The sequence below is a fragment of the Chelonia mydas genome, chromosome 7, assembly GCF_015237465.2.
Source record: "Chelonia mydas isolate rCheMyd1 chromosome 7, rCheMyd1.pri.v2, whole genome shotgun sequence".
Lineage (NCBI taxonomy): Eukaryota > Metazoa > Chordata > Testudines > Cheloniidae > Chelonia > Chelonia mydas.
This window is the reverse complement of record NC_057853.1, coordinates 18,739,489-18,766,529: the sequence shown is the minus strand read 5'-3', so window position 1 is coordinate 18,766,529 and position 27,041 is coordinate 18,739,489. Positions and strand designations below refer to the sequence as shown.

The 27,041-nt window shown below is 42.6% G+C and overlaps 1 protein-coding gene across 8 annotated transcripts in view; it reads left to right on the top strand.

Annotated features, from left to right (window-relative positions):
- The window catches only part of TMCC1 (transmembrane and coiled-coil domain family 1), a 198,636-nt gene extending 173,618 nt beyond the window's left edge, over positions 1-25,018 (top strand). For all 8 annotated transcript variants that reach the window (XM_037903431.2, XM_037903433.2, XM_037903434.2 and 5 more), the window contains 3 exons: positions 7,694-8,619; positions 17,265-17,400; positions 20,753-25,018. In XM_037903431.2, the coding sequence (XP_037759359.1) occupies positions 7,694-8,619; positions 17,265-17,400; positions 20,753-21,067 (1,377 nt within the window). In that variant the 3' untranslated portion in view covers positions 21,068-25,018. The remainder of the gene's footprint in view (positions 1-7,693; positions 8,620-17,264; positions 17,401-20,752) is intronic.
- Positions 25,019-27,041: the final 2,023 nt, after the last annotated feature.

The following is a 27,041-nucleotide window of genomic DNA, read 5'->3' as shown; positions in this document are numbered from 1 at the left end:
GGTTGGAGGTGGGGGTTAGGTCAGTATAACTACATCACTATGGGCTGAGGATTTTTCACAGCCCTGAGCAATGTAGTTATACTGATATAGGTCTGTAGTGTAGACCTGGCCAGAGATTTCTTCTCTCCTCTTTAATTTTTGTTCCCCCTAAAGATGATTACAGATCTCACTTTACTAATGGTTTGACTGCCTCTTAACCATCAGTGGGATCCCAAGAGTCTATACTCTCCCGTGTGCTTTGAGGAAAGAAGAGAGTCTGTCTATTCCTTGTGAATTTGTTAGCTCTTGGCTACTAGGAATTTCAATACCAATCCTCCGATTCTCTCTCCACCTACTGTATATCCATTGTATTAAATGTACTTTAATGAATCTGTTCATTAGAGAGGGGAAATTTCAACAGGAAATCAGACTCATGACTTCTGTTTTGATCCTACGGTGGTGTGGGGATTTTTTTGGGCGGGGGGGGGATACAGTGCAAACACTTCTTGAGTGTTTAGTTGTTATGAATGTTTATCATGTATGGAGAGATCTTGATCATCAGGAGACATGACTTGTCCAATCTGCTCAGAAACCAGTTATGCACCTTCCCAGAGCTACTCCCAGCAGAGTCATCCTTCCCTTGCAACAGCCAGATCCTCTCTCACCTTCCCATAGTTTTTTTTTATTCTAAGACGACACTTCTTGGTCACGTTTTCAAAGCTTCAGGCAGAGAGGAGGGAATAGAAGCTGCAATAAACGGCTCCTAAAACTATGTGTGCCCGGAGCGCTGCTGTTACTGGCTTAAAGCCAGCTGCCCTACTTGGAAACAAAGTAAGTCTGGATTTTCAATGAGTCGGCAGGTACCTTTGTGTGTGTGAGAAATGTTCCCACCAAGGTTTATTAAGACGACCCACCACACTGTAAATAAGACTCTGTGTATATATAATCTATAGAAAGACTGCGGGGGAGGAGGGAAAAAACAGATTCTTCATAGGCTCTGCGCTGTGGAGTAGATATGTAGAAAGACTCTTGTAGGGGAGTAATCCTGGTACTTTAAAGTAATTTAAACAGTGAGGAATTAACAATGAATTAAATCCTTTAGCTAAGGCATCCAGAAGACAATCTCCACCTGCCAGGAGGTAGGAAAAAAAACTGGGGTCATCATGTGGCCCAGTCTCCTTTAATAGTGGGGACAAAACAGCTTTCAGGACATTTCTTGTTTTCATATGCTGCTAAAAGGTCATACTAGCCTGTCTGGACTGACTTATTAGGTAGGACGTTGGGGAAACACATTTGCGATATGAGCAATTGAATGTTAACTCGCTTTCAGGTGTTCACACTGAACATATTATATTCCATCCACAGCATCCCTATAGCATCTAACTAGGGTAGATTTTTCAGTAATTCTACATCATTAGTTTTAGACACCAGAACTCCCCAGTGTTCTGAAGGATATAGGTTTTGCCAAGTGTTTGGGGTTTCTTGACCAAACTAGCTGTAGTACAATAAAAAATCAATTTCATTCCAGAATAGTGTCCACACAGGCAGCTATTCTGGAATATTTTATTTTGCTGTAGCTGTTAGTCAGTTTCCCCATGTAAACAAGGCCTTAAAACCCTAAGGAATCTTGATCAGGCTGGTGAAAAGAAAGCGACCCAACATTTCACTATGAAGTGACACCACTGACCTTCTCTCCATGAAAGAAAACCAACTTGGAGTGTTAGAGGAAGAGGTTGGGGCATTAGAATGATTTAGAGCATCTCCTAGTGGAACCAGCTTACAGTGCACCAAAATCTAGTGAAATTATTTTTATAGTAAAATAGTGTTTAATATCCCATATTGTTTCGTTGCATTGAAATGTGCAAATTGCTGTTATGGTTATAGTAAAAGCTCAGCTTGGGGAGAAGCTGATTTGTGAAAAATAACATAATTGTGTTGCTCTCTACAGGTTTGTCTCTTATGTCCTGGATAGATTCCACAACCACTCACTTTTAGCACCTTATGCTCTTGAGAGACCGTATTAATTTATCGAAGAAATTGATCTCTTTCAGAACCATTATTTTCTGAGAATTTTGCATTAGTTTTCAGTTTTTTATTTTCACATGCACTTGGTATTAGTTTCCCTAATCCAGCAATAAGGGGTAAATCTTTGTGAACAGTTTAATAAAGACTCCTCTCACTGGAGCTGCAAAGCTACTGTATAAGGCAATTGAGAGGAGTGATAAGATCATATCAACACACTGAGTAAGCAGGGCTGTGTTGGTGCTTCTGTAAGAATGTCAAGTGAGAGAAATTGTAAACTGAACCACAACTGCATGTAATGTATGTTGACTCGATCAGGGATCCCGTACAAGGTCCTTGTTCGATATACGGCTTGATGAGGTAATCAGATATCAGAGCTACAGTCCTAAGAAAAGATTGATGAAAATCACGAATTCCAAGTAGAGAAACTTAATTACATACTCTTCCAAAATACATGTAAGCCTGTATCTCAGAGATTTAATATTATCTGTGTAGTATTGCTAACCTGTGAGCTTTTAGCAGAACAGATTAATACTAACTATTGGTACTGCCTAGAAACCTTTTTCTTTTTTTTTAAACCAGTATCCCCTCTTGATTACCAAGCAATTTCTATGACTAAGGCTGCTTCAGTCAGTAGCTGATATTTCCACAGTCACCCCAGACGGAAGAATAATATTCCTAGGTTTCCAGCAACCAGAATCCTTTAGAACATAAAATGAAACGTCAAACAATTTAACTTCCAAATGTCAGACAAGATTTTGTTTAATAATAAACAGTGAACTTCAGTGCTAGGTTACTAGCTAGTGGCCCTGCTGACCCTGCCCAGCACTAATTTGTGTTATGACAGTGCAGTAGATTGCTGCCTATCTAATGGAGGGTATTTATTACAACTTACTGTATGTATACTGTATTGTGTCACGGGTATATTAAACTTCATGGAGGGAGGAAATCTATCTGTGAAGCTTCATTCTAATAGATTTTTTTTTGTGCTTGACAAAGTGCATGTTCTGAAAATGAATGCAGGAATGTTTCCTGTGGGGTTTACAGATTGAGATATAAATTGGATTAAAATAATTATCTAAATAGACTATTGAGGGGTGCTGCCAAGTGTTTAAGACAGTCAGCAGGCTAGTCAGGGAGAAAAGAATGAGCACCATTATGATGTTTGTGATCCATGCTTCGCAAATCTCACAACCTATTTATGTAGAGCTTTAAAGGTCACATGAAGCCCAAAATGCAAGTTTGTTTTTACACCGCTTTAGTCCAGTAGAAATGTTTCACTGGTTCTATTTATTCCAGTGGAAGCAGTTTATAAAACATTGTACCAAACACAGCCGCATTGTACTAGTGCATAAGAACCTGATGGTGAAAAAGTCTAGAAACAAAACTTGAAATGGGCTTTTCGTTGTTTGCTTTTCCTGCAGCTTGTATAACCGTTTCAAGAATGAGAAAGGAATTAGATTGTTTTAAATGGATGAGTTACCACTGTGTGCCTCCTTTTATACAAATGCTGGACATGAAGTGAGTAGGGAAATTGTTTTTTCCCAGCCCTGAACCCAAATTCCTGAGTCACATAACCTCGGCCTCAGTGTCCCCATCTCAAAGACGGGGGGAAAAAACAAATTGCCTAGTCCAAGGGAAGTGCTCTTTACTTATGTAGCACTTTTAATCTCCAGAATGTGTTACAAATAGACATTATTAGTTATTAATGACTGATAGGCCAGTTCAGGAATGCTGTGTTAACAATGGCAACTCAGAGCAATTCACTCTTGCAAAAATTTAGTCTGTCCTTTGTCTGAGCTTTCATATTATTCGTGGTTATTTGTTTCTTTACATCCCACCATTTCCTTGTGTTCAGATGACAGACTTCAGTAGAAATATGTGGCTTGTAAATTGATACATTCTAGGCACAGAGCACTGGACGGATTATAGTGAGAGCAATGAGAAAGAAAAAGCCTTCTGGCATAAAGAAAGCAGTCAAGTCTAGGGGACAGAGCAGGAGTTACATTTTACCTAGTAACCAGGTTCCTGAAATACACAGCCACAGGGACTTCTAAGGAAAAATGTTGGACTTCCAAGGAAAGAGAGTTGTTAAAAGCTGCATTGTTTGAGTGTCCACTGTTTCTTCACTGTGACCGAGGAAATGTATTGAATGCTATGCAGGAAAAGAACTGCATCTGGAAAGCTGAGGCTTATAATTGCACTGCTCATTGATAAATATTTCCTAGAGGGTGCAATGGGCTTTATTAAATAAACTTCCCACCAGGAGTTTGGGCCAAGTGCTGTCATCAGAAGCAGCAAAAAATAGTAGCCCTAATTAAATTAAACCTGTTTTCCATTGTTTTCTCTTTGTCTAACTTGTTTTATGCTGGTGTCCTGCATGGCAAATGCAGGAATAAACAGTGCTGTGACCTTCCTTTCAGCAGTGCTGTATTAATACTGCTCTTATCAGAGTTTGGTAATTTGTTCTGTATGGCCATGACTCTGTCATGCCCTTTGTCTTATGTGGCTCTTGTTTTACAGCATAAACTGTGGGAAAGGAGCATGACTGGTAGAAAAAGAGCAAACTTTTGCATTGTCTACTTCTCTAGCACTTTTTGCTCCATGCAACCTAACTCATAGCTGCTACTTTGTATCTGAAAATGGGATTGCTCTTCTATAATTACACAACTGAGTCCAGTGGGTAAAATGGAAATTCATGCTTTTGGATATTGCCATCTATGTGCAGGCTTGCATTAATGCTTTACTTTGAATGTTATAAAAATGAGCTGTCCCTTTAATATTTTTTTCCATGGCTGGGATGATGTCATGTTTTTATTTCTTTCACCCCCAAGCCTTGTGCAGGGATAATGCCTTTCCTCTTGAAGGGGAGGAGTTACTAAGTAATTACATGATTCATGGTTTCAGGTAGTGACTAGTGAGCTACCTTCAGACAACTGATTAGTTTTGCTGTACTCAGATCAGAACAAGAGCTTGGCTTTTAGTAGAGCTGTTGTAGGCATGTTAACTCTTCTTTGTGGAAGCCATGCACTGGGAAAGGTTATTGCGTCTCAGAAAAGCCAAGGTAGGCTAGATGAGAGACAGCACATCCTTGTACTTGCAGGGTGGAGGGCAGGGAGTGCAAAATCTGAAGGGTTTTTCAACTCTAAGGGTTCAGTATTTTCCACTTTATTAGGAAGCTATGTAACAAACACTCTTCTTACTTCTCCCTTTGCACTTTGTTGCCAATGTAGATCAGTATATGTCTGTTTTATGAATTAACTTATATTGCTTCCTCCTGAGGATAATTTCAGTGTCTGCTTCTATCTATTGTCATCTCTGCAAATCCATGGGGTGTGAACATTTATGGTTTAAATCAATATACTTGTTCAAAGATGTTAAAGGAAACCTGCCTGTAGGGGTCAAAAGTCATGTTGTCTCTGCTCAAAAAATCATGTTTATGTGTACAGATATACTGTATACACTTGGTAGGCAATTTTAAGGATACCAGGTAGAATTTTCAAAAGTTACTAAGAGATTTAAGACCCTAGTCTCATTTTCAAAAGTGATTTAGGCACTTCGGAGCAAAACCACATCCTACATGCATGTCACTTTTGAAAATGGGTCTAGACTCGTAAATCTCTGACACTTCCAAAAATGTTAGCCTACACTGAAACCAGCTTCCACCTCCTTGAGGAGTTGTAACAGTGCATCAGTTAGTGGTTGGTTTCTTTTGATTGACAACTCTTTGTAGTTAAATTCCTTTTCTTCCAAAGTGAAAAGTCTTGGACAGAGTAGTGGTTGGTGCTCTACACTTAAGAGATGTGCTGTGATGTCTCCTTACAAAGTGCATACAAACAGTAAGAATGTTGAAAGGCACCAGATAATGGAAACCAAGACTGAGGCAGGAAAAACACTGAACATGGGTTGTTAATGTTGGAGATTCTGTACTGAAAATAAATGTTATGCTTTTATTTTTCTTCAACATTAAGTCATTTTTTCAAAGGGAAATAAGTTGGAATCTCTGTTTCTGGTTACTAAGCAAATTGCCGTTAATGTGTATATATAAGTGCTGTTGGTATTGAGAAGAAATACTTTAGAAATTACCCATTCACTTTTATTGCTATTGGTATGTTGGATAGTTACCAATAGTGCTTTCTGCAGATCTCCGTCTGCCCCTGCTCATTTTTCAACTCGCTTCATTTTATTGTATGCTCAACATTGATCCAAACCAGCCTTAGTCTTGGCAGAATAAAAAATACAGTCTGAATTCAGAAAGAAAAGTGTGATGCTTCAACTCAAGGGCACTGGTCTGTACCTGTTCTGAATGGAAACAAGGCTTGGCACTTTTTCTGTCCCATAACTGTTTAAAATAATTTATTTACTGCAGGCATTAAGAGTTTTAAAGATTCCAAGTAAAGTATATTTTTGAAACGCTGGCATTTCAGGCCATGGTCTGTCCCCCCTGCAGGAGAAGAGGTTGTGGGCTCACTTTAGGACTCGATTTGACCGCTTTATTGTTACGATAATAGCACATTTCACAGGGCTGAGAACATGAAGTATATATGTGAATATTTTCAATAGCCTACCTTAGTTCTTATTTCTTGCTCTTTGAAGGACCTAGGGGTTACAGTGGACGAGAAGTTGGATATGAGTCAACAGTGTGCCCTTGTTGCCAAGAAGGCCAATGGCATTTTGGGATGTATAAGTAGGGGCATTGCCAGCAGATCGAGGGATGTGATCGTTCCCCTCTATTCGACATTGGTGAGGCCTCATCTGGAGTACTGTGTCCAGTTTTGGGCCCCACACTACAAGAAGGATGTGGAAAAATTGGAAAGAGTCCAGCGGAGGGCAACAAAAATGATTAGGGGACTGGAACACATGACTTATGAGGAGAGGCTGAGGGAACTGGGGATGTTTAGTCTACGGAAGAGAAGAATGAGGGGGGAATTGATAGCTGCTTTCAACTACCTGAAAGGGGGTTCCAAAGAGGATGGCTCTAGACTGTTCTCAGTGGTAGCAGATGACAGAACAAGGAGTAATGGTCTCAAGTTGCAGTGGGGGAGATTTAGTTTGGATATTAGGAAAAACTTTTTCACTATGAGGGTGGTGAAACACTGGAATGCGTTACCTAGGGAGGTGGTAGAATCTCCTTCCCTAGAAGTTTTTACGGTCAAGCTTGACAAAGCCTTGGCTGGAATGATTTAGTTGGGGATCAGTCCTGCTTTGAGCGGGGGGTTGGACTAGATGACCTCCTGAGGTCCCTTCCAAACCTGATATTCTATGATTCTATGAATTGCAATGTTGTCACTTGCATTTATTGCAGCAATAAAAGTTGTCAGGAATTGCCTCAGTTCAGTATAATGTATTTGAAATAAGTGGCTTTTGGCCTTTCGTTTTGAGCATCATCCCTTTAGATGCCCATGAACTACATAAGAGCTCACAAATGCTCTTCTCCCCCCATTGTAGGATGGGAATTAAAGAGAAATGGAAAAATGAGATGTGGGTGACAAGGTGGAAATGACTGATTTTAAAAATCAACATTAGAGTAATTTTTCTGTGCAGTTTCAATGACTCTAAGCAAAGTTTTTGTTTTGAAGATCTTGGAATGTAGTTTATGATCATTGATGGTTACTGCCCAGCAAAGTGGATGGTTTTTGAATTAGGATATCCGATGTTTTTTAACCTTCACATTCTTTCCCCCTCTGTCTAGATTGAGCGCTCGGAAGTAAGCAGCCTAGCACAAACCCCTAGTGCAGTGGCCTCAAGCACTGATGGCAGCATCAACGCAGATTCTGTTGATGGGACCCCGGATCCACAGCGGACAAAAGTAGCCATCACTCATCTGCAGCAGAAGATACTGAAGTTGACAGAGCAGATCAAAATTGAGCAAACAGCCCGGGATGACAATGTGGCAGAATACCTGAAACTAGCCAACAATGCTGACAAGCAGCAGAGTGCCCGCATCAAGCAAGTGTTTGAGAAGAAGAACCAGAAATCGGCCCAAACCATTTTGCAGCTGCAGAAGAAGCTAGAGCACTACCATCGGAAGCTTCGTGAGGTTGAACAAAATGGAATCCCTCGGCAGCCAAAGGATGTCTTCAGGGATATGCACCAGGGCTTGAAGGATGTGGGAGCAAAGGTCACTGGCTTTAGTGAAGGAGTTGTAGACAGTGTTAAAGGTGGGCTTTCCAGCTTCTCCCAAGCCACGCATTCGGCAGCAGGGGCTGTGGTCTCCAAACCCCGGGAGATTGCCTCCCTGATAAGGAACAAATTTGGGAGTGCGGACAATATTGCTAATCTAAAGGACTCTTTGGAAGAAGGCCAAGAAGATGGGAAGACTCTTGGTGTTATTCATAACTTTCAGTCAAGCCCAAAATACGGCAGTGAGGAGGACTGTTCAAGTGCCACATCTGGTTCAGTGGGAGCTAATAGCACCACAGGGGGTCCAGTGGGAGCTTCTAGCTCCAAAACAAACACTCTGGATATGCAGAGCTCAGGGTTTGATGCAATACTACATGAGATTCAAGAGATCCGAGAGACACAGGCAAGACTGGAAGAATCCTTTGAGAACCTTAAGGCTCACTATCAGAGGGATTATTCGTTAATAATGCAGGCTCTGCAAGAGGAGCGGTACAGGTAGGCGTTTTATTAATTAGCCCCCATATTAAATACTGAGGAGTTACAGAGCAGTAAAAATCTAAAGCACTCAGCAGACTATAAACAGCTTAGGGCAGGCAATGTATTGTGCCCCTCCCAGGACAGTGCTAACTGAGTATACTTGTGTAGTGGAAATTCCATCATTATGGTCCCAGTATAGAAATCAGGGTTAAAAATTGAGACAGTGGGAATGCTTTTGTGTGGTGCAGGTCTGCATTCATCTTTTTAAAATATTTTGGGTGGAAATATCTATCTCCAGGAAGCCACCCTGCAATACTTGTTAGCTTCACCAAGGGAAACGTTCTCTGTGATCTGTACCAGTCCAAACGTTCCGATTATAATTCTTCCCAGCCAACACATGGAGACAGAATAAGAAGTCTTTTATGACATATCCTCTTGTAACAGGGCCCTGACTCTGCCCTTGTCCTCTTCCCTCCAGAAACCGCATTGATTCCACTGGGTGTGCTCTCAGTGAAACTTTATTGCAAATCCCCTTCACCAAGATCACCACAATCCCCCATGCTACCGCCTATTTACAGTACTGGCCAATCTTTAGCCCTCTCAGCAGGACCTGAGGGGAACAGAGGTCTCCCCATTCTGAGGACTCTATATGACTAGACTCAGCTAGCTCTGTTCCTCCCTCTCTCCTTCTGAGCTTCCTTCTTGTATATCTTTTATCAGCCCTGCTCTGAGGGGGCCAACTGAGTTCTTACCCCACCCAGCCCACCAGCCTGATCAGTTAGTTGTCCCCAGTCAGCTTCTCCTGGGGCGCTACTTAGCATCTAAATGACCAGAGAGCAGACCCACTCCCTGCAGTGTCACCTCTATATGTGGGTCTGGCCATCTCTGGAGCTTCACTTAGTTGGAAGACTTATATCCATCAGGCAGACTGCTAAAAGTCAGAAACCAGCCCCAGAGGTGTAGGACCCCTTCACCATACATCTGTATATAAAGCTGCTACTATAGCTTGTGAGAGGAATCAGTGGCCTATGGGACCTCAGTCCTACATGGTCCAAGCTTCCTCTCTGATATCATGGCTGAACTGAACAAGGGTGCCAGGGCCTTCTCCAGCATATGCATATGCTGCCAGGCCCAAACCTAGCCAAGCATTGCAGTATCCTTCCAGAGGCGCTGGACCTAGGAGTGCTGGGGGTGCTGCAGCACCCCCTGGCTTGAAGTGGTTTCCATCATATACAGGGTTTATAGTTTGATTCAATGGCTTTCAGCACCCCCACTATAAAAATTTTTCCTACTCCACTGTATCCTTCCGTACAAACTGAGGATTTTGAGTTTTGAATCTGTCTCCTTTGTTCTTATGTTATGAGACAGAGAGAACAGAAACTCTCCATTTACAATATTTATACTATTTGTTATTTTATATACTTGTTCCCTTGTCATCTCCCTTCTCAGATGAGAGATTGTTTATCAGAGAGGCTTTCCATGCCTCTAACTGTTCTGTGCCGTACTCTGAATCGGTCTAACTCTGCAATATACTTTCTGAAATAGGGTGACCAGATCCACGCATGAAATTATAGGCAAGACCTCACCATTGATTTACATAACATTTTCTATGTTCTCCATCCCACTCTTATGCATTTTGGTGTCTTGTTTGCCTTTTGACTGCAGCTGCCCATTGAACAGAGATCTCCACTGAGCTGTGTACACTGATGCTTAGGTCCTTTTCTTGAGTTGATGCAGTTAGTTTAGAAGTAGTATTAGTAGTTCAGAATTTTCCTTCTAGTGTGCCTTACTTTGCCATTTATAAACATTGACCTTCATCTGCCATCATGTTGCCCATTCACCTCTGAAGTTCCTCATGGTCTTCTCGGACTTGACTGTCATAAATAACTCCTATAAATTCTGCCATCTCACTGCTCTGCTCCTCTTTCCTGATCAAGAAGTGAATAGCAGGGAAGAGTCTTCCCTTACAGAGCCCCTCCAAGGTAAGCAGTTAACTAGAGGGTTTGGGGGCAAATGTACTTCAGGACTAGCGCTTCCTACCTCAGTTGTAGTTATCGAACCCCTGCTCTCCCCTGAAAAAACTGTACCTGCTCCCAGGTAAGGTAGAAGAAACCCTGCCTCCTCCAACCATTGAGACAAGAACCTGCATCTGGTTAGGAAAATGGGAGCGGTGAAGCCTAACCCCAGCCCTTCCTCCCATATGTCCAGCAGCTCTCTCAGAAGGCATGCTATTGTCAATGTATCCAAAGACCAGGGTTCTGTGCTCCCCTGCTCCACGGTGGCAAAGGAAGGTTAAATAGAATGTATTGTCAACCATTCCACACAACAGTTGCATTTCCACTGCAGAGACAGTGTGAGTGTGGACGCAGCGGGTATCCCTGTAGTTTACATATTCTGTGTCCCCCACTTTGCAGGGGGCAGAAGGGTGGTGGAGCCATTCCAACAGCAGTGTCTCCTACCCTCCAGTGCCTTAAGCTCTACAGGTTTCAGAGTGGTAGCCATGTTAGTCTGTATCAGCAAAAAAAAAAACAAGGCGTACTTGTGGCACCTTAGAGACTAACAAATTTATTTGGGCATAAGCTTTTGTGAGCTAAAACCCACTTCATCGGATGCATGCAGTGGAAAATACAGTAGGAAGATATATATACACAGAGAACATGGAAAAATGGGTGTTGCCACACCAACTGTAACGAGACTAATCAATTAAGGTGGGCTATTATCAGCAGGAGAAGAAAAACTGCATGCATCCGATGAAGTGGGTTTTAGCCCACAAAAGGTTATGCCAAAATAAATTTGTAAGCCTCTAAGGTGCCACAAGTACTCCTCGTTTTTTTTAAGCTCTACAGCAGTGGTCCGCAACCTTTCTGTGGAAATAGCACATTCCTATTCCCAGAAGACTGTGGCGGGCACCAGACACCCCGCCGCCGAAATGCCTCCGAGAAGCGGCAGCGGAAAGAAGCGTCGCCGCCGAAATGCCGCCAAGAAATGGCAATGCTTCTCGGCAGCATTTAGGCAGGCAGTTCTCCAGCGGCCGCATTTGGCGGCCGCATTTTGGCGGCGCAGTGTCCAGCAGGCGCACACAACTGCCCCAGCAGGCGCCATTGCGCCCATGGGCACCGCGTTGGGGACGCCTGCTCTACAGAGTATCAGCCTAGAAGGAAAAGGTGGAGAAAGCCACAGAGGGGAAGTAGTGGGTACCATGGCTGCACTCTAAAGACCTCAGTGGAGCAACCCGGAGGAGTGGCAGCTATTGCAGCAGCACCTCCCTCAGCCAGTGCCACGGATACAAAGAAAAGGGTGCCGAAAGGAGCCCACTCCTCTCCATCGGTTACAGGCTCCACCTACCAAAGCTAAGCAGTCTCCCCATCAGAACACTTTGGATCTTACCCCTCAGGTTCTAGGACTCCTCCCCAGCAGCATCTTGCTATGGCTTTGTAGGCAGGTCCCCTGCCAGCCTCTCCAGGCTCCACAGCCCAGATTTCATGATTTCATGTCATGATTTCAGCTACTGAAATCGGAAATTTCATGGTGTTGTAACTTTAGGGGTCTTGACCCATAAAGGAGATGGGGGAGGGGGCGGTTTTTGCGAAACTGCTTCCCTTACTTCTGTGTTGCTGCTGGTGGCAGCACTGACTTCACACCTGGGCAGCTGGCGAGTGGCAGCTGCCGGCAGGGAGCCCAGCTCTGAAGTCAGCGCCACCGCTAACAGCCGCACAGAAGTAAGGCTGGCATGGTATGGTATTGCCACCCTTATTTTTGCGCTGCTACCGGGAGAGCTTGGCCCTCAGTCAGCAGCTGCCACTCTCCAACCGCCTCGCTCTGAAGGTAGCAGCGCAGAAGTAAGGGTGGCGTGGCATGGTATGGTATTGCCACCCTTACTTCTGCGCTCCTGCTGGCAAGGCACTGCCTTCAGAGCTGAGGCCCAGCCAATAGCCGCTGCTCTCCAGCTGCCCAGCTCTGAAGACAGTGCAGAAATGTGGATGGTAATACTGTGACCCCTCCTAAAATAACCTTGTGACCCCTCATGCAACTCTCTTTTAGGTCAGGACCCTCAATTTGAGAAACACTGGTCTCCCTGTGAAATCTGTATAGTATAGGGTAAAAGCACACACAAGACAAGATTTCATGGTCCGTGGTGCATTTTTCATGTCTACGAATTTGGTAGGGCCCTATTTATTATCCTACAGTCCCATAGCAAAGTGATGTGGATCTGATCTGCCAATCCATAATAAAGAGAGGTTCTGCTTGTTTGTTTCAATTTAATATTTTGTTGGACAACATGTAGCACTAGCCATCCATATTTAGTAGGTAACAATGCTGCATACAAACTACAGCACAAGCAAAATGGCAGCCTGAACTAATACAGTAGGAGGCGGTCGGGCTTTAATATATTGTCAGCTGAGCTAGTTAGTCCTGCCCTGGAGGCATTTAGCAAAGTTTACTTGTAATTTGGGGCAGAGGGATCTCTTGCCCACTAATGTTCGGTAAGAACAAGATATCATACAAAGCCCCATACATCTTAGGAAACCAGCTTCCGGCAATGTCCATATTCTGCCTCTTTTAAATACTCATTCAGCTGAATGCAGGGGACAATAGGGTAGTGGGGAGACTCAGAGATGAAAAGTTGTTAATTGCACAGGGAAGTGTCTGATCTGAAAAGATCTGAAAGACTAAATCACAGCAAACTAAATTAGTTCATTGTAGTAATTGTGACTACTGAATTTATTAAAACCTACCACTTAATTGACCTTTTAAAGCATCCGGAAGACAGAAGCTAACACTTCTGTGAGAGGAGAAAACTGAAGAGGAGACTAAATGCTTTTCCCAAGGCCACAGAGGAAGCCACTGTCCTAGCTCAGATTAGAACTCTGGAATGCCTGACTCTAGTCCTGTGTTTGGACTGTAGTCCACTCTTTTTCCTTAAGAGAAATCCTCCAGGGAAGATGGAGACACAGATTGTGGTTTAATTTGTCAGGCTGGGGATTTGTATTGATCATACCTGGCCTTAAAAGCTATGAATAGCTAACAGGTGTGTGCTACTTCTGGGGAACCTTTCAGAAACTAGCACAAAGTGCAGATTTTCTAACATACTTTTTTTTAGGAGAACCACTTGCTGAGTGTTTTCATCTGTCCTGGCAACTGGAAGATACAAGCGCCATAATCTTTTTCCATCAAACTTCTGTGTCCAGCTCAGTCTTCTTAAATGTCCTCCCTACCCCCACCCTTTTTTGCAGATGGATGGCCTTTGTTTTATGTTGCCTTAGTTTCTATTTACCAGCCAGTACTTACCCTACAGGTTTTCTGTGACCTGCCTGATTCCCTCCCCTTTTCAGCTCTTGACTATCAGTATAGCTCTTATGCTAACTAGCCCTGGGGTGGGGTGGCATTAGTGCAGTCTCTCCAGTTCTTCCTGTGTCTGTCTTTTTATTTCCCCTGCACTGCAGGTTGCTCCAGATGTCCCAGTGTACGCATTGCCAAGGCTATGTGAAAGGCTGTGCTACCTGCCCATTGGCCAGCTGATATGGCCCCAGACAGTTTAACCACCCACTCTTAGAACTGAGTCATCGAACAAGGAAGATCTTGGTCTTGTCCTCTGCAGTCTTTTTCAGCTGGAACAAACTCCAAAATAGCCTGTTGCTTATCTCATCCTTTGAAAGGTGGCAGTTGTTTACTGAGAGAAGCAGGGACTTTCCGTTCTGTAGAGAACCCGAAATAACGCGCTGCTGAGGTTTTTTTTCATGGTTCCTGTCCCATTAGGGGAACCTGTTTGCAAACAGCAAAATCATGAGCTCATATAGTTGGGATGTGTCCAGCTCCCTCACACCAGTGAGTGTTTAAGCCAGCATCACTGGAAAGTACAGTTAGCTCTCGCAGGATCCTGCTATGAGAAACCCATCAGCCAAAATGCTACAATATAATGCTTTAATTGATTCTTTTATAGTTAGAACTGGTTGGACCTCATACTAATTACATTTGTTTGTTTAAAAGACTGCTTGCTAGGGTAACCTTTGACTTCTAGAACTACTGGGCCAGATTTTCAGTTTTATGGTTGGCGAGTAAAAAGAAATGGCAGCTCTTAAAATCTGCTCAGGAGCTAGGAATGTTAAATAGCCCATTGAGGATTAGTACAGAAGAGGCAGCCAGGTGTCTGATAAATGAAAATTATCACATGGATGTTACCACCCTCACATACATGGTGTGGGTGGGTGTATATATGTGTGTGTGTATATATATACACATATATATATTAGCCCCTCTTTACAGATGACTTTACAAGGGACAAAATGAGACATTTACTTTGTAATACCACCAAATCTAAACTTCTTTATCTTTTCGCAAATAAATTTTGGCTCCCAGTCCTGCATTTTTGTCATAAGACCAACTCTTCATCTTTTCCAATGTGATAGAATAAAACCCCCCAACTCTTAAACTCATAGCTGTTACAAACAAAATAAGAATTGAAAATCAAATAAACAGAGTAAGGTTAGTCCCAATAAGTATATCTAAAATCTGTGTATTGTACAATTGTTGAGTTGGAGTATGGGAACAAATCAATCTGCAAAAGCTGTGGATGGCTCCTTGCTGTAGGTGGGGAAAGCATTGTTAAGTTAGCAAGCAGGAGTCACATGAAGTTCGTTTTGGTTTCGGAATAAACCAGTAGCTCTTCATTTCAAGGTCCAGGAAGCACAATGCCAGCTTCTTTGCTAATTGTGTTAGCCCAAATCCTGAGGTTTACAGATTTGCAGGGTTTCCTTATGTTTCCTTTAGATTGATATATATTCTGAAGTTATCCAAATCCAGTTGTTTGTAATAAAACAGGATTTAAGATTCTTGGCAACAACTGTTGTATGGTGTGTCTGTCTCTTATAAAGACATAATCACTGTATTTTTCGTAAAAGTTCAAATCCCTTTTTGTTTAACAAACCTTTTGGAAAAGCTTGAAATTTAAAGTATTAACATGCAGAATACTTTTCCTCCTAATTTATGCTGCACTTAGGGGTTTGTATTGATTTGTGTTAGTCGGGGGGAGGGTGTTAATTTTGATCCTGAGTGCTTGGCTGGTGGCAGACTATTTTTTAATTAAGTATTTTTGGGAAAGGGAAGTGGGGTGGGAGCAAGCAGCTATATTATAAATAACTGGCCAAACTTTTCACCAGTCCATCTCTACATTGCTTCTCATGTTCTTTGATTCCCCAGTCCTGACAAGGTGCTCTTGTTGTTTTTCCCAGTGGTGTATCTTGACAATGAAGATGCCTGGGAACTTTTTTCAGGATGAGCAGCATCAGTCAGTGATGTGCTCTAGCATCCCAACTGGTTGACCATGTATGATTGTCATTGTTTGAGACTCTCACGTGGCGAAGCTGTCTGTGTTTCAGCTACAAACTATTTTTAAAAGTCAGGTCTTTAAGTAAAGCCCCACTATTTGAGATAACAAGCATCAAACATCTTTGGAGTTTTGTTCTTTTCATTGCAACAATGTAATGCTAAAGGTAGCTCAGGTCCACGGAGTCAGAAGCCTGTTAGTCAGTCAGCCACTATTTGTTAGTGAACCATCAAATATTAACTTTAAAAGGAGAGTAGAAGATTTATGTTGCATTTTGAGTGTTCCCACAATAGCTACCACTCAAGCAGTTGAACCAGTGGCAGTAATGGCGGGAAACTTTAGAGGGGGAAAAAGGCCAGCCTGGACAGTGCCTATAACTTAGGATTTCTGCGTCCTTGTTCTCTCTGTTTTTCAGTTTACTGTTCAGAAAGTATGTGAATATTTTAACCCAATTCACAGGGGGTATTGAAACCTAATTGCTTGTAAAGCACTTTGAAATCTTCAAGTGAAAGGGCTATATATAAATGCAAAATACTTCACATTTGAAAGGTTACAGTTGCTTTGTGGGGTTAGTGCTGAACAATTACTGCATGTTTTGCTAACAGGAGAGACTTTTTTCACCTTTGGAATAACTCACATTTCAAACCTTTGTCCCCGAAATGGGAATCACTTGCAGTCCACTTGCCACTGGAAATCTAAATAATGAGCCTACAGGCTAGTGATTTACATGCTCTTCTCATAAATAATAGAACATGGTAATTTTGCCAGTCAGAAGGAATCACTCTCAGAAGCTAATGGGAAAAAAAATCCATACATGTGACCTTACATGTGGTGATGTAATGCCAAACAAGCCCGTCACATTCTCTGACTTCGACATTATTACTCAGTCTTATTAATTACTGAGTTGTTACCCTTCACATTGCTTCACTGAGTATGGGGGGGAGAGAAACTGTGTGTTAGTGTTGTATGGAGGATGATTGGTGATTAAAACACAAGACTGAGAATAAGGAATTCTGAATTCTATTTCCACATCTGTCCTTAACTTCCTTTGTAACCTTGGGAAAGTCATTTAACCTCTCTGTGCCTGTTTCTTTCTCTTTAAAATGGGGCTGTTTGCCTACTTCATGGACAAGATCTACCTATCTCACAGTGAGGAGGCATAGTTTGTTGTCCGAAATCACTCTGAGATCCACAGAGTGAAGAGGCAAGGAAAACATAAATAATATCAGCCATGCTGGTTTTCATGGAAAATCTCCACTACTCATCTCTTGATTCTTGTTGGTGTAATTTTACCTTTGTGTTCTCACTAAAATAACTCCCCTGTGTTTCTCACTTCTAGATGTGAACGACTAGAAGAGCAGCTAAATGACCTGACAGAGCTCCACCAGAATGAGATCCTTAATCTAAAGCAGGAGTTGGCCAGCATGGAAGAGAAAATAGCTTATCAGTCCTATGAGCGAGCTCGAGACATCCAGGTTGGTGAGAGGCTGGGCTTAGCAAGTTCCTGCTTTCACTTCAGAATACTCAAGCACACAGTAGCAATGGCTATTTCCCTAGTTTTGCAAAATTTGGTTCCTTATGTGTGTGTTTTAATAGCAGTATAACAAAGGCAAATGGGAGAGTTGTGTACCTTGAGCTTTCAAGAGCACCTTAATCTACCTTTAGCTCTCACAATTCTCTCTCTAACAGCCCTGATGCAGGGGAAGTCATTGTGTATTTGCCAACTATATATGCATGACTGTTCGTGTATCCATGTTCAGAGGAACCTGCCACAGTAAATTCCTTTGGGCTACATTTGTTGACCCAACTGCAGGATTGGTTGAATCAGTTTTGCGTATTGCTTTCAAATTATGTAACCTCTGGGAAGCCCTTGATAAGTTTGACCTCCACAGCAATATCAGAGTTTTACGCAATAGTAGAGAAATGTAACAAGTAACAATGACCTTTCTAGAATAAAGCTAAAATAAAATAAACGTCTGCGGACAGTGGTACCATGGCCTTTACCCTATCAAATATCAGGATTTCACTTTTAGATGTGCTAGACAGATCCGGCTGTACACCTCTCTCAGATTTACCCCGGCAGGAGAAAAAAGTAGGACAGGAAGCATAAAATGAGGTGGGATTCATCAGAAGCCTTTTTCTTAAATTCCGTTTCATGATTCATCATTTCTGATGTAAATTTTCCATGTTGATGAGGCACTTTGCAAACATGACTTAATCCTCAATGCTGCTGTGAGTGGGGTGAATATTAGTCCTATTTTTCAGATGAGGAAACTGTGTTAAGTAACTTGCCTGAAGTGACAGAACAGAAACTATAATTCAGGAAATCCTGGCGCTCAGTCCACTAGACGGTGCTGCATTCTTCAGCACACAAGATTTAGGTAGGATGGTGACATGACACAGTTGGGAGAGATGGTTCATTTGGCTAAATGGGAAATAAATGTACAACTTCTCGTAATAGGGTATTGAAACCTCATTTTAAAAATAATAGTGGTAGGTAGAGCCTGTTTCTCCCTGGACTCTGGCCTAATGGTTGCTCTGTAGTCTGCAGCACAATGTAGGATACCTGAGTTCAGATTTATCGTAGTGAAAATAAGATTGCTCAAAAGTGAGCCCCAAGCCAATTAGGGATCATCTCTGAGTGCTGCTCAGCTCAAATGAGGGGTTCCTCAGGATTGTGAGAATGATGGCCAACTGGGGAAAAGGAGGAAGAATCCAAGAAGATATTTTAGAAAGTGTTTGTAAAAGGAGCTTGTAGCGGGGCGAGACTCACCCCTGCAGCACCATCTGCTGGTTGTCCAGTGAATTCGCATTTCCAGCCTCCGGAGCACCCTCTGCAGGCCAGTGTCCCACTTGCCGCTGGGCCCCGAGTCCCTCCTGGACCCCGGTGCCCCTTTCATGCCAGGGTGCTGCCCCCTAGCAGTGCCCCCTAGCAGTACTCCCACAGATCTGGGTCTCTTTCCCTCCCTCCCTCCCACCCCTGTGAAACCCCCACCCTCTATCTCCACCTCGCCTCAGTCTTTGGCTACTGCCAGTCACCATCTAGCTCCCTGGGGCGGACTGCAGTATGATTGCCACTCATCGTCGGCAAGGAGGGTCTGGACCTGCTGCTTCTGCCTACCCTTGGGCTGCCCTCTGCAACCCCAGTACCCTTTTCCTAGGCCTTCATCAAGGCCTGCAGCCTGGGGGTTTCTCAGGCCAGAGCTCCCCAGCTCCTCTGGCCTTTCCCCAGCCCTCCTCTACTTCAGGTACCCTGCTCAGCTCCCAGCAGTCAGGCCCCTCCCTCTCAACATCTAGAGAGAAAGACTGTGTCCTCCTGGCCCACTGCCCTCTTATAAAGGGCATTGGGTGTAGCCGCAGCTGTGGCTGTTTCCCCAATCAGCTGAGGCTTGCTGCTTTCCCTAGCAGCAGCTGTCTCCCAGGGCTGATTTCAGGCCCTTCAGAGAAGGAGCGGGTGACCACCCCGCTACAGAGCTAGATTAACAGCCCTGGACATTGAAGTCCTCTCACTCCAAAACAGGCACAGTAAAGGCAGAAGTAATGCAAGAGTCCCTTACGTGAAGGGATTACCTCTAGGAACAAGACAGGATAATGGAGTTTCCATAGCCCATTCAGTCCTACATGTCTCTGAGGTTGCCAACAAAGGTAACACGAGTGCCACAAGCTCATTTTACATTAGATGCTGTCAGATGGTAACTACTGACCCAAACGGCATTAGAACAGAGGAATAAAAGGTTGAAAAGCTCCCATCTCTCATCCCTCTAAGCAGAATCTGGTTTTGACTCTAAAATGTCTGATAGCACTGAAGAGGTGGAAAATACTTTTGCCTCTGTTACAGCCCTGGCTGAATTTCCCCTGGTGAGCAGTCACCAGGCTGGGGTATTAGACTCAGCCCACACGGGCACTCTGGGAACTAGGTGACAGTTACAGGAAAAACCAGACGGGCTTTGCAAAGTAGCTTCTTAAACACCCACACACTGAACTATTAGGAGGTACATACGATTTACAGATCTGTGGAAGAGTAACAAACACCTGAACCCAAGACCCTCCATCCAGTGTCCTTGCCATTCCTGAATATCATTTCGATTTTGGTCAGTGTCCTGCAGGGGTCGAGATCCCTCCTGGCCAACCTTACTTGTTCTGGCAGAGTGGGTCTCTTTTTAAAACCAGTTTCTAACACCTCGTGGTCCTTCTGGTGAGTTTTTTCCATTCTCCCACCCTCTGTGGGATTGCTTACACAGGTTCATTAACGGTCAACAGAGGAGAGCCTCCATCGTCGTAATATGGGAAGATTATTCAATTGTTGACGGTCCTCTCATTCAGGGTTAGACAGCTACATGCCAGGCTCCTCCGACACAAGAGGGATGATGCAGTCTAACAAAACTGTTACAATATACAGTGAAACACAAGTTAACACTCAAAAGGGAGGCTGAAATAAAACATGGTGGGTTTTTTCCACAAAATCAATTTGGGGAAACAGATATGACCCCCAACCAGTCACACACATGAAAACCACAGTAAATCAAGAATTAACTCCACTGCAGTCAATGGAGGAACACTCGTAAATGAGATCAGAATCAGGTATTTTGCTGCAACCTGCAGTTCCTACTTAATGAGGGAGTCATATAAATCATGAGAAATGGCATGAGGTTCCTCTTCTCCTGCTGCAGGATATGAAATCAATTTGAGTGACTCATATCCTGCAGCAGGTAAGCAGGACCCAAAGAATGTAGCTACATTCCAGTAGGCACCAATTAAAGTCTTTAAGTACCACTGTGATTCACCATGCAAATACTGAAAACATAACCGTCCCACTCTTCCCAACAGGAGGCGCTAGAAGCCTGTCAGACCAGGATCTCCAAGATGGAACTGCAGCAGCAGCAGCAGCAAGTGGTGCAGCTGGAGGGGCTGGAAAATGCCACTGCCAGAAACCTGCTGGGTAAATTCATCAACATCCTTCTGGCCGTCATGGCTGTTCTCCTAGTCTTTGTCTCTACCGTGGCCAACTGCGTTGTCCCCCTCATGAAAACTCGCAACAGGACGTTCAGCACTTTATTTGTGGTGGTTTTCATCGCCTTTATGTGGAAGCACTGGGACGCCATCGCTGGCTACTTGGAACGATTCTTGTCACCCCCCAGATGATGGCACAAGGAATCAGCTGCTTCACCCCACTGACCCACCCACCCTGGCGCTCTCGTGAGCGCAGCAAAGATTAGTCAGCAACTCTTCCGCTGAAATTTTAAAGTGTCCGAGTGAATTTGTTTACATTTAGAATAACATTTTTCTCTGCGAGATGCATTGCAATAGTATTTTTTAGATTTTATTCAAGAACTCTTTTTGGCAAGAATCCTGGATAATTTTTATGTAGCATGGTTCTCTTTGGATGCAAATCTTAAGATTCTTTAAGTGTACAAAAGAATAAAATAAAAATTTGGAGCATACCAATGGGCAATTTAAATTATGGCTTGAACTACAGTACTAAACCTGTTAGGAAGAGGAGAACGTGGTTAGCTTAAAAATAGCAAAGATTAAGCTAGTGTGCACAGCCTTGTACAATGGTACCACAGCGAATCTGTAACGCTAATGTTTACTGTGAAGCCTGCTCACATTCCATGTCTGAATGTATGGATTCAGGGTGGCTTGTTTTTTTCCTTAATGAGAGAAAAAACAACGCATGGATCTCCCCACAACTCAGCTTCTGTGTCAGCCATTTGTGCTGACCTGACATACAATAATTTTCTAGAAGGCCTGTTAAGTCTTGCTAAGCATACAAAGTGGAAGCGTCATGCTGTACACAGTAACTGCACAGTCGTACTACAGTATTTTGAAGTAGCCCTTTAAATACTTATCTTTAAGCAAAAGCCCTTGGTCGCACTTTTAAGGTTTTTTTATATATGTATATTCACAGATTTAAAAAAATCCGAACAGCATACTTGAAGAGTGTAATACTCAAACTCTCAGTGCTTCCTTATTGTTTCTATAATAGGATTTTTTATTATAATTATTATTATTATTATTATTATGGGTTTTTTGGAAGGGGTTGGGAGGGTCATTATTTTCCTCTTTAATAAAGAAGTGATGTTTTTTAAATGAAGAATTGCGTGAATAATTAAGTGTGAGCAGTTTTGTCCTGAAACAGTTTTGAGGAGGGTGGAAAGTAGTTTCTATTGACACTGGTCTGAGGAAGGCATAGCTGTTCCCATGCCGTTTAACTATCCTCCTGGGCTTGCAGATGCAGCATCATGAATAACTTCCTCCTTCTCCACACATTTTTGTCATGCCATTTTTTTTCCTGTCCTTTTTGTGGGTGTGAGGGAGGCATGGGGTGTTAGATTTCTCATTCCCAAATCTGTCCACCTGGCCTCAGAATGTTTTCCTTAGAACAAGGAATTTCTCCTCATCCCTTTTTGGGGAAAAGACAGATTCTTAAAGAGAGAAAAACTATTAAAGGGATAGTTCATTCAAACGACTGATCCTCTCATAAATATTCCTGATAATTTATTTTTAAATGCACCTCTGATAACTGAAACCAAAGTTGTCATCCCATCAGACTGTGGCAAGATCATTGTCTTTATGTTTGTATGCTGTGTATCCAGGTAGCATGCCACATAGAGCCCCCTTTCCTGCAGCCGTGAAGGCAAGGACTTAATACAGTTCCGTTGTCAAAGCACTAGAGAAAATGTCAGTTACAAATATGACTCAAGTCACAGCAACATCTTTTCCCAGTGATCTGTTGTTACTGGCAAGTTTTCATATTGAAGGATTTTTAAAAAAAAAAATCTGGCTCAGTATCTGTTTCCACTGGAACAAAGTAAAGTTTTTGGTTCCAGTGAAAGTCTTTGTAGCACAAATAAGACTCATGGATTCTCTTTCACTTGATTTGCAGTATTTAATCAGACTTCTTGTTCTCCTTCTCCCTTGGCCTAAGTTCTATGTAGGAACCAAATTATGGCCAAGTGACTTAAAATGATATGTAATAGCAAGTATAGGAATTCATGCTATTGTGCCTACCCCAAACCCCAGGAAATTCTCCAGATCTAGGTTAACACCTCCCTCTCTGCTGGGACGAAGGTCTTAATATTCTGATCACTGCCAGCCAGGAGAAGAAAGTTCTCTGCTGCTCAACCATCCTTGTTCCTCCTTCAGAGATTCAGCATGTCACCTTCATAGCCACACTTCTGTCTTTAAACTCAGGTACCCTGTGACAATTCCAGCACACCTCACTTTGTCACTGTGCACTAATCCACTACTGTCCTTGTTAAAAACAAGTTGCCAGTTGCAACTGACTCAAGCCAAAAATAATCATTTCTGTTTCCACAAAAGTTGCAGATAGATAGCATGTATGTATAAACAATTCCCTTAACAGGTGACAGTTGCCAGCCACGGCAAAACTCGATGGGGTTTAATGCCCTTGTCTGACTAAATTAGATCTATAATTTTCATCCACCCATATAAAAATACTCTGTTCCTGTTAGGTTTCCTCAGAAACAAAGGTAGGGAGATCAGAGTAATAAACCCTTGACACATGATCTGAGAGCTTTGTTGCCTCAATATTTCTGAAGCCCAGTCTTTGCACCTCTTTATAGTTTAGGTCACACTATAAAAATGTACAGTTGGTTTAGTACATGAACAAACTTGGGAATGAATTAAAAGCCAACTGATTTTTACACTCATACACCCACATCCTGGTAATGTCTGAAGGAAGTATTTGCCTGTTTTCTGCTAGATACCCTACCTTCAGTTACAGTCTCTCGATGATGATGTGTTTAATCTTCTTTAGTAAAGAAGCAATTCGCCAGAAGTAATGGACTTAATAGAAACGTTCACCACAAAACTGTTTTGTGAAGGCCATTTACTTGGTCCTGGACAATGTTGTCTGTCTGTGTCTCTCTCTCCAACAGTTTTCCATTCCAAAAAGTTGTCTGCAGTTAATGCCATATATGATGCTGCATCCATTTTTATTTTTTAATATTCTAACAGGACTAGCGTGAGGGTTTTTGCCTTTCATTAGCAGAACACTTGGTTTATTTCCTCCCCCTTCAATCTGAAATTCTGTGATGACTTCTAATAGTTTAACAATTATTATATTGTTGGAAATGTGACTCTAGCTTTAAAGCTCCTTTTCCTTGTATGTGGGTTGTGTTCATTCTCTTTAAGGTGAAGCATTCCTGGATAACTTGTAGAAGACAGTATCTGCCATGGGTGTGTGTGATTGTGAGCCTTTTATTATCCTTTCCTCTGTATGTAAACTTGTGTGACCATCTCTTTGAGTTGCAGAACATTTCATGTTGGGAGTTGAAACAATTCTGGAATTGCTTAGATATGTTTAGCACATATCACGGGTGCATATAAGGAAGGAAAGAATATAATGAACTGCATTAGTTCAAAAAGAAGTGACTATTAAATGATATTCCATGGTTCAAATGAAGTTCACCTGCTCCCCCATTTCCTGTCTCGTGTTTTTTAAAAAAAAGTTCCTATTTTTAGACAGGTTTACAAAATTCTCCTTCCCTTGAGCTTCATTAATTTAATTATGCTGAGCATGTTCACAGCAATTACTTTATTGGTTTATTCCAATCTAGTGAATACTTAAGATCTGATCTGATTAAATGGTGAGTTCTGTACATTGTTGCACTGGGCCAGAAGAGAGACTGTCTTTCAGCTTTGAAAAATATGCATTTTTAAAATATTAAACAAAAAGCAGCATTATAACAGAAGAAGCCAAGCTATGAAGGGATCTGTGTTGAGATTGGATGGCTTTGCCCGTTTTAAGTGAATTCTGAATGTGGCTAGAGAGTTAAAAGCCCTACGTGTGTCTGTGTTGTGTATGCCAGGTGGTATCGTAGTAGGCAATTGACTTAGCTGTAAGTGTGTTTAAGTGTAAAAAAAAAAAAATAAATAAAAACAGAAAAACTCACTTGCACGGGATGAAAAGTACAGAAATGACACTTGTGAACGTAACACTGTAGTTTATAGATCTTAAGCTGCTAATTGTTGAGAGAGATTTACATATGTCTTGTCTGATCGTCACAGATTCATCTGTGACACTTTTACTGTATATAAAAAACTTTAAATAAAGACCTCAGCTATTAATGGTGTGTGCTTTGGTTGTTTTCAAAGGTAGTCTTGGTGACTAAAGACAGGGAAATGGTGAGAGGGCCTATTGTAAGGCACTGAGACATTTCATAACCACATAGAATTCAAGGCAAGTGCTCCATAAGTCCCCTAACTGGACACCACCCAGTAATCAGAGACATACTGGACTGTCACACAGGAAGAACAAGAAGCAATGGGTATGAAGTCTTGGCCATTTCCCTCTGTCGAGCCATCTAAGGTATTTATGTGGACCCCATTATGGTGGTAGGATGCCCCACTATCTTTAGTGTATTTATCCTCACAACACTGTGGTGAAGTAGGGAAGTACCATTATTATCCCCATTTTACAGCTGGGGAACTGAAGAAGAGAGGGTATGTCCACACTGCAGCTCAGAGTGAGCCCCCTAGCCTGGATAGACAGACTTGCGCTAGTGGGGATCATGCTAAAAGTAGTCATATAAATGATGTAGCTTGGGCTCGAAAGCCCCTCTGACTCCATAGGCTTGAGAGTCTGAGCTGCAACACCTGCACCGCTAGTTTTAGTGTGCTAGCGTGAGCTCGCTCCCAGCTGCAGTGTACGCATACCCGGAGAGGCTGAATTACTTGCCTAAGGTGTCACAGCCTCTGGCCGAGCAAGGAATTGAACCTGGTCTCATAAGTTCCAAGCTAGCACTCTAATCACTCAACTGTTCCTCCAAGTCTCGGGAATTCAATGCCCAGAATCTCTCTTGGTACTTGCACGCATGGGAATGGACATGTGCACTAAGTTTGGCATTATTGGAGGGGAGAATCGTACCCTTTGTGACAGTCAGCAAACTGAGCCATTTAAAAAAAAGTCATCCACTAGAGCAACTGTTTGCAAATCGAGGCACTAACATTAAACAGGGGGAAAGAGACTGGTAGTTTTCTGGGATTCTTAGAGAAACAGACAAGTGGCACAGAGTGAGTTAGAGATCAGAAAGCAAAGGCAACTGTTTGCCGGATGTTAACTCCCCACACATCTTCATGGGGCCACAGTGTTAATTTCAGTATAGTTAAAGAGATTAAATATTCATTCCTTTTCTTCTCCTGCTAGAACCCTGGGCCAGCTGTAAAATGGGCATAATGCATTACAGGGTTGGCGTGAGGCTCAATATTCCTGTACTACTTTTGGGTTCCTCTGGAAGGTGCTACTTAAGAGCAAAGTAGTCTTATTGCTATTAGCTCAAGGGCAGAAAACAAGGGAGGGACAGGATGGCGCAGGGTGTAGGCGGTGACCCTTCAGATCAATGGTTTTAAATGACTAGGAGTCATTACCATCTGGATGCTTTCCGATGGTCTATAAGAACATATGAATGGCCATACTGGGTCAGACCAAAAGTCCATCAAGCCCAGTATCCTGTCTTCCGACAGTGGCCAATACCAGGTGCCCAAGAGGGAATGAATAGAAGAGGTAATCACCAAGTGATTCATCCCAGAAAACAGACTAGGGACACCATCCCTGCCCATCCTGGCTAATGGCCATTGGTGCACCTATCCTCCATGAACTTATCTAGTTCTTTTTTAAGTCCTGTTATAGTCTTGACCTTCACAACATCCTCAGGCAAGGAGTTACACAGGTTGACTGTGCACTATGTGGAAAAAATACTTCCTTTGGTTTGTTTTAAACCTGGTGCCTATTAATTTCATTTGTTGACCCCCTAGTTCTTATGTTATGAGAAGGAGAAATAACACTTCCTTATTTACTTTCTCCACACCCGTCATTATTTTATAGACCTCAGTCATATCCCCCTTTAATTGTCTCTTTTCCAAGCTGAAAAGTCCCAGTCTTATTAATCTCTCCACATCTGGCAGCTGTTCCATGCCTCTAATCATTTTTGTTGCCCTTTTCTGAACCTTTTCCAATTGCAATATTTATTTATTTTTTGAGATGCAGTGGCCACATTTGCACACAGTATTCAAGATGTGGGCGTACCATGGATTTATATAGAGGCAATATGATTTCTTCTGTCTTACTATCTGTCCCTTTCTTAATGATTCC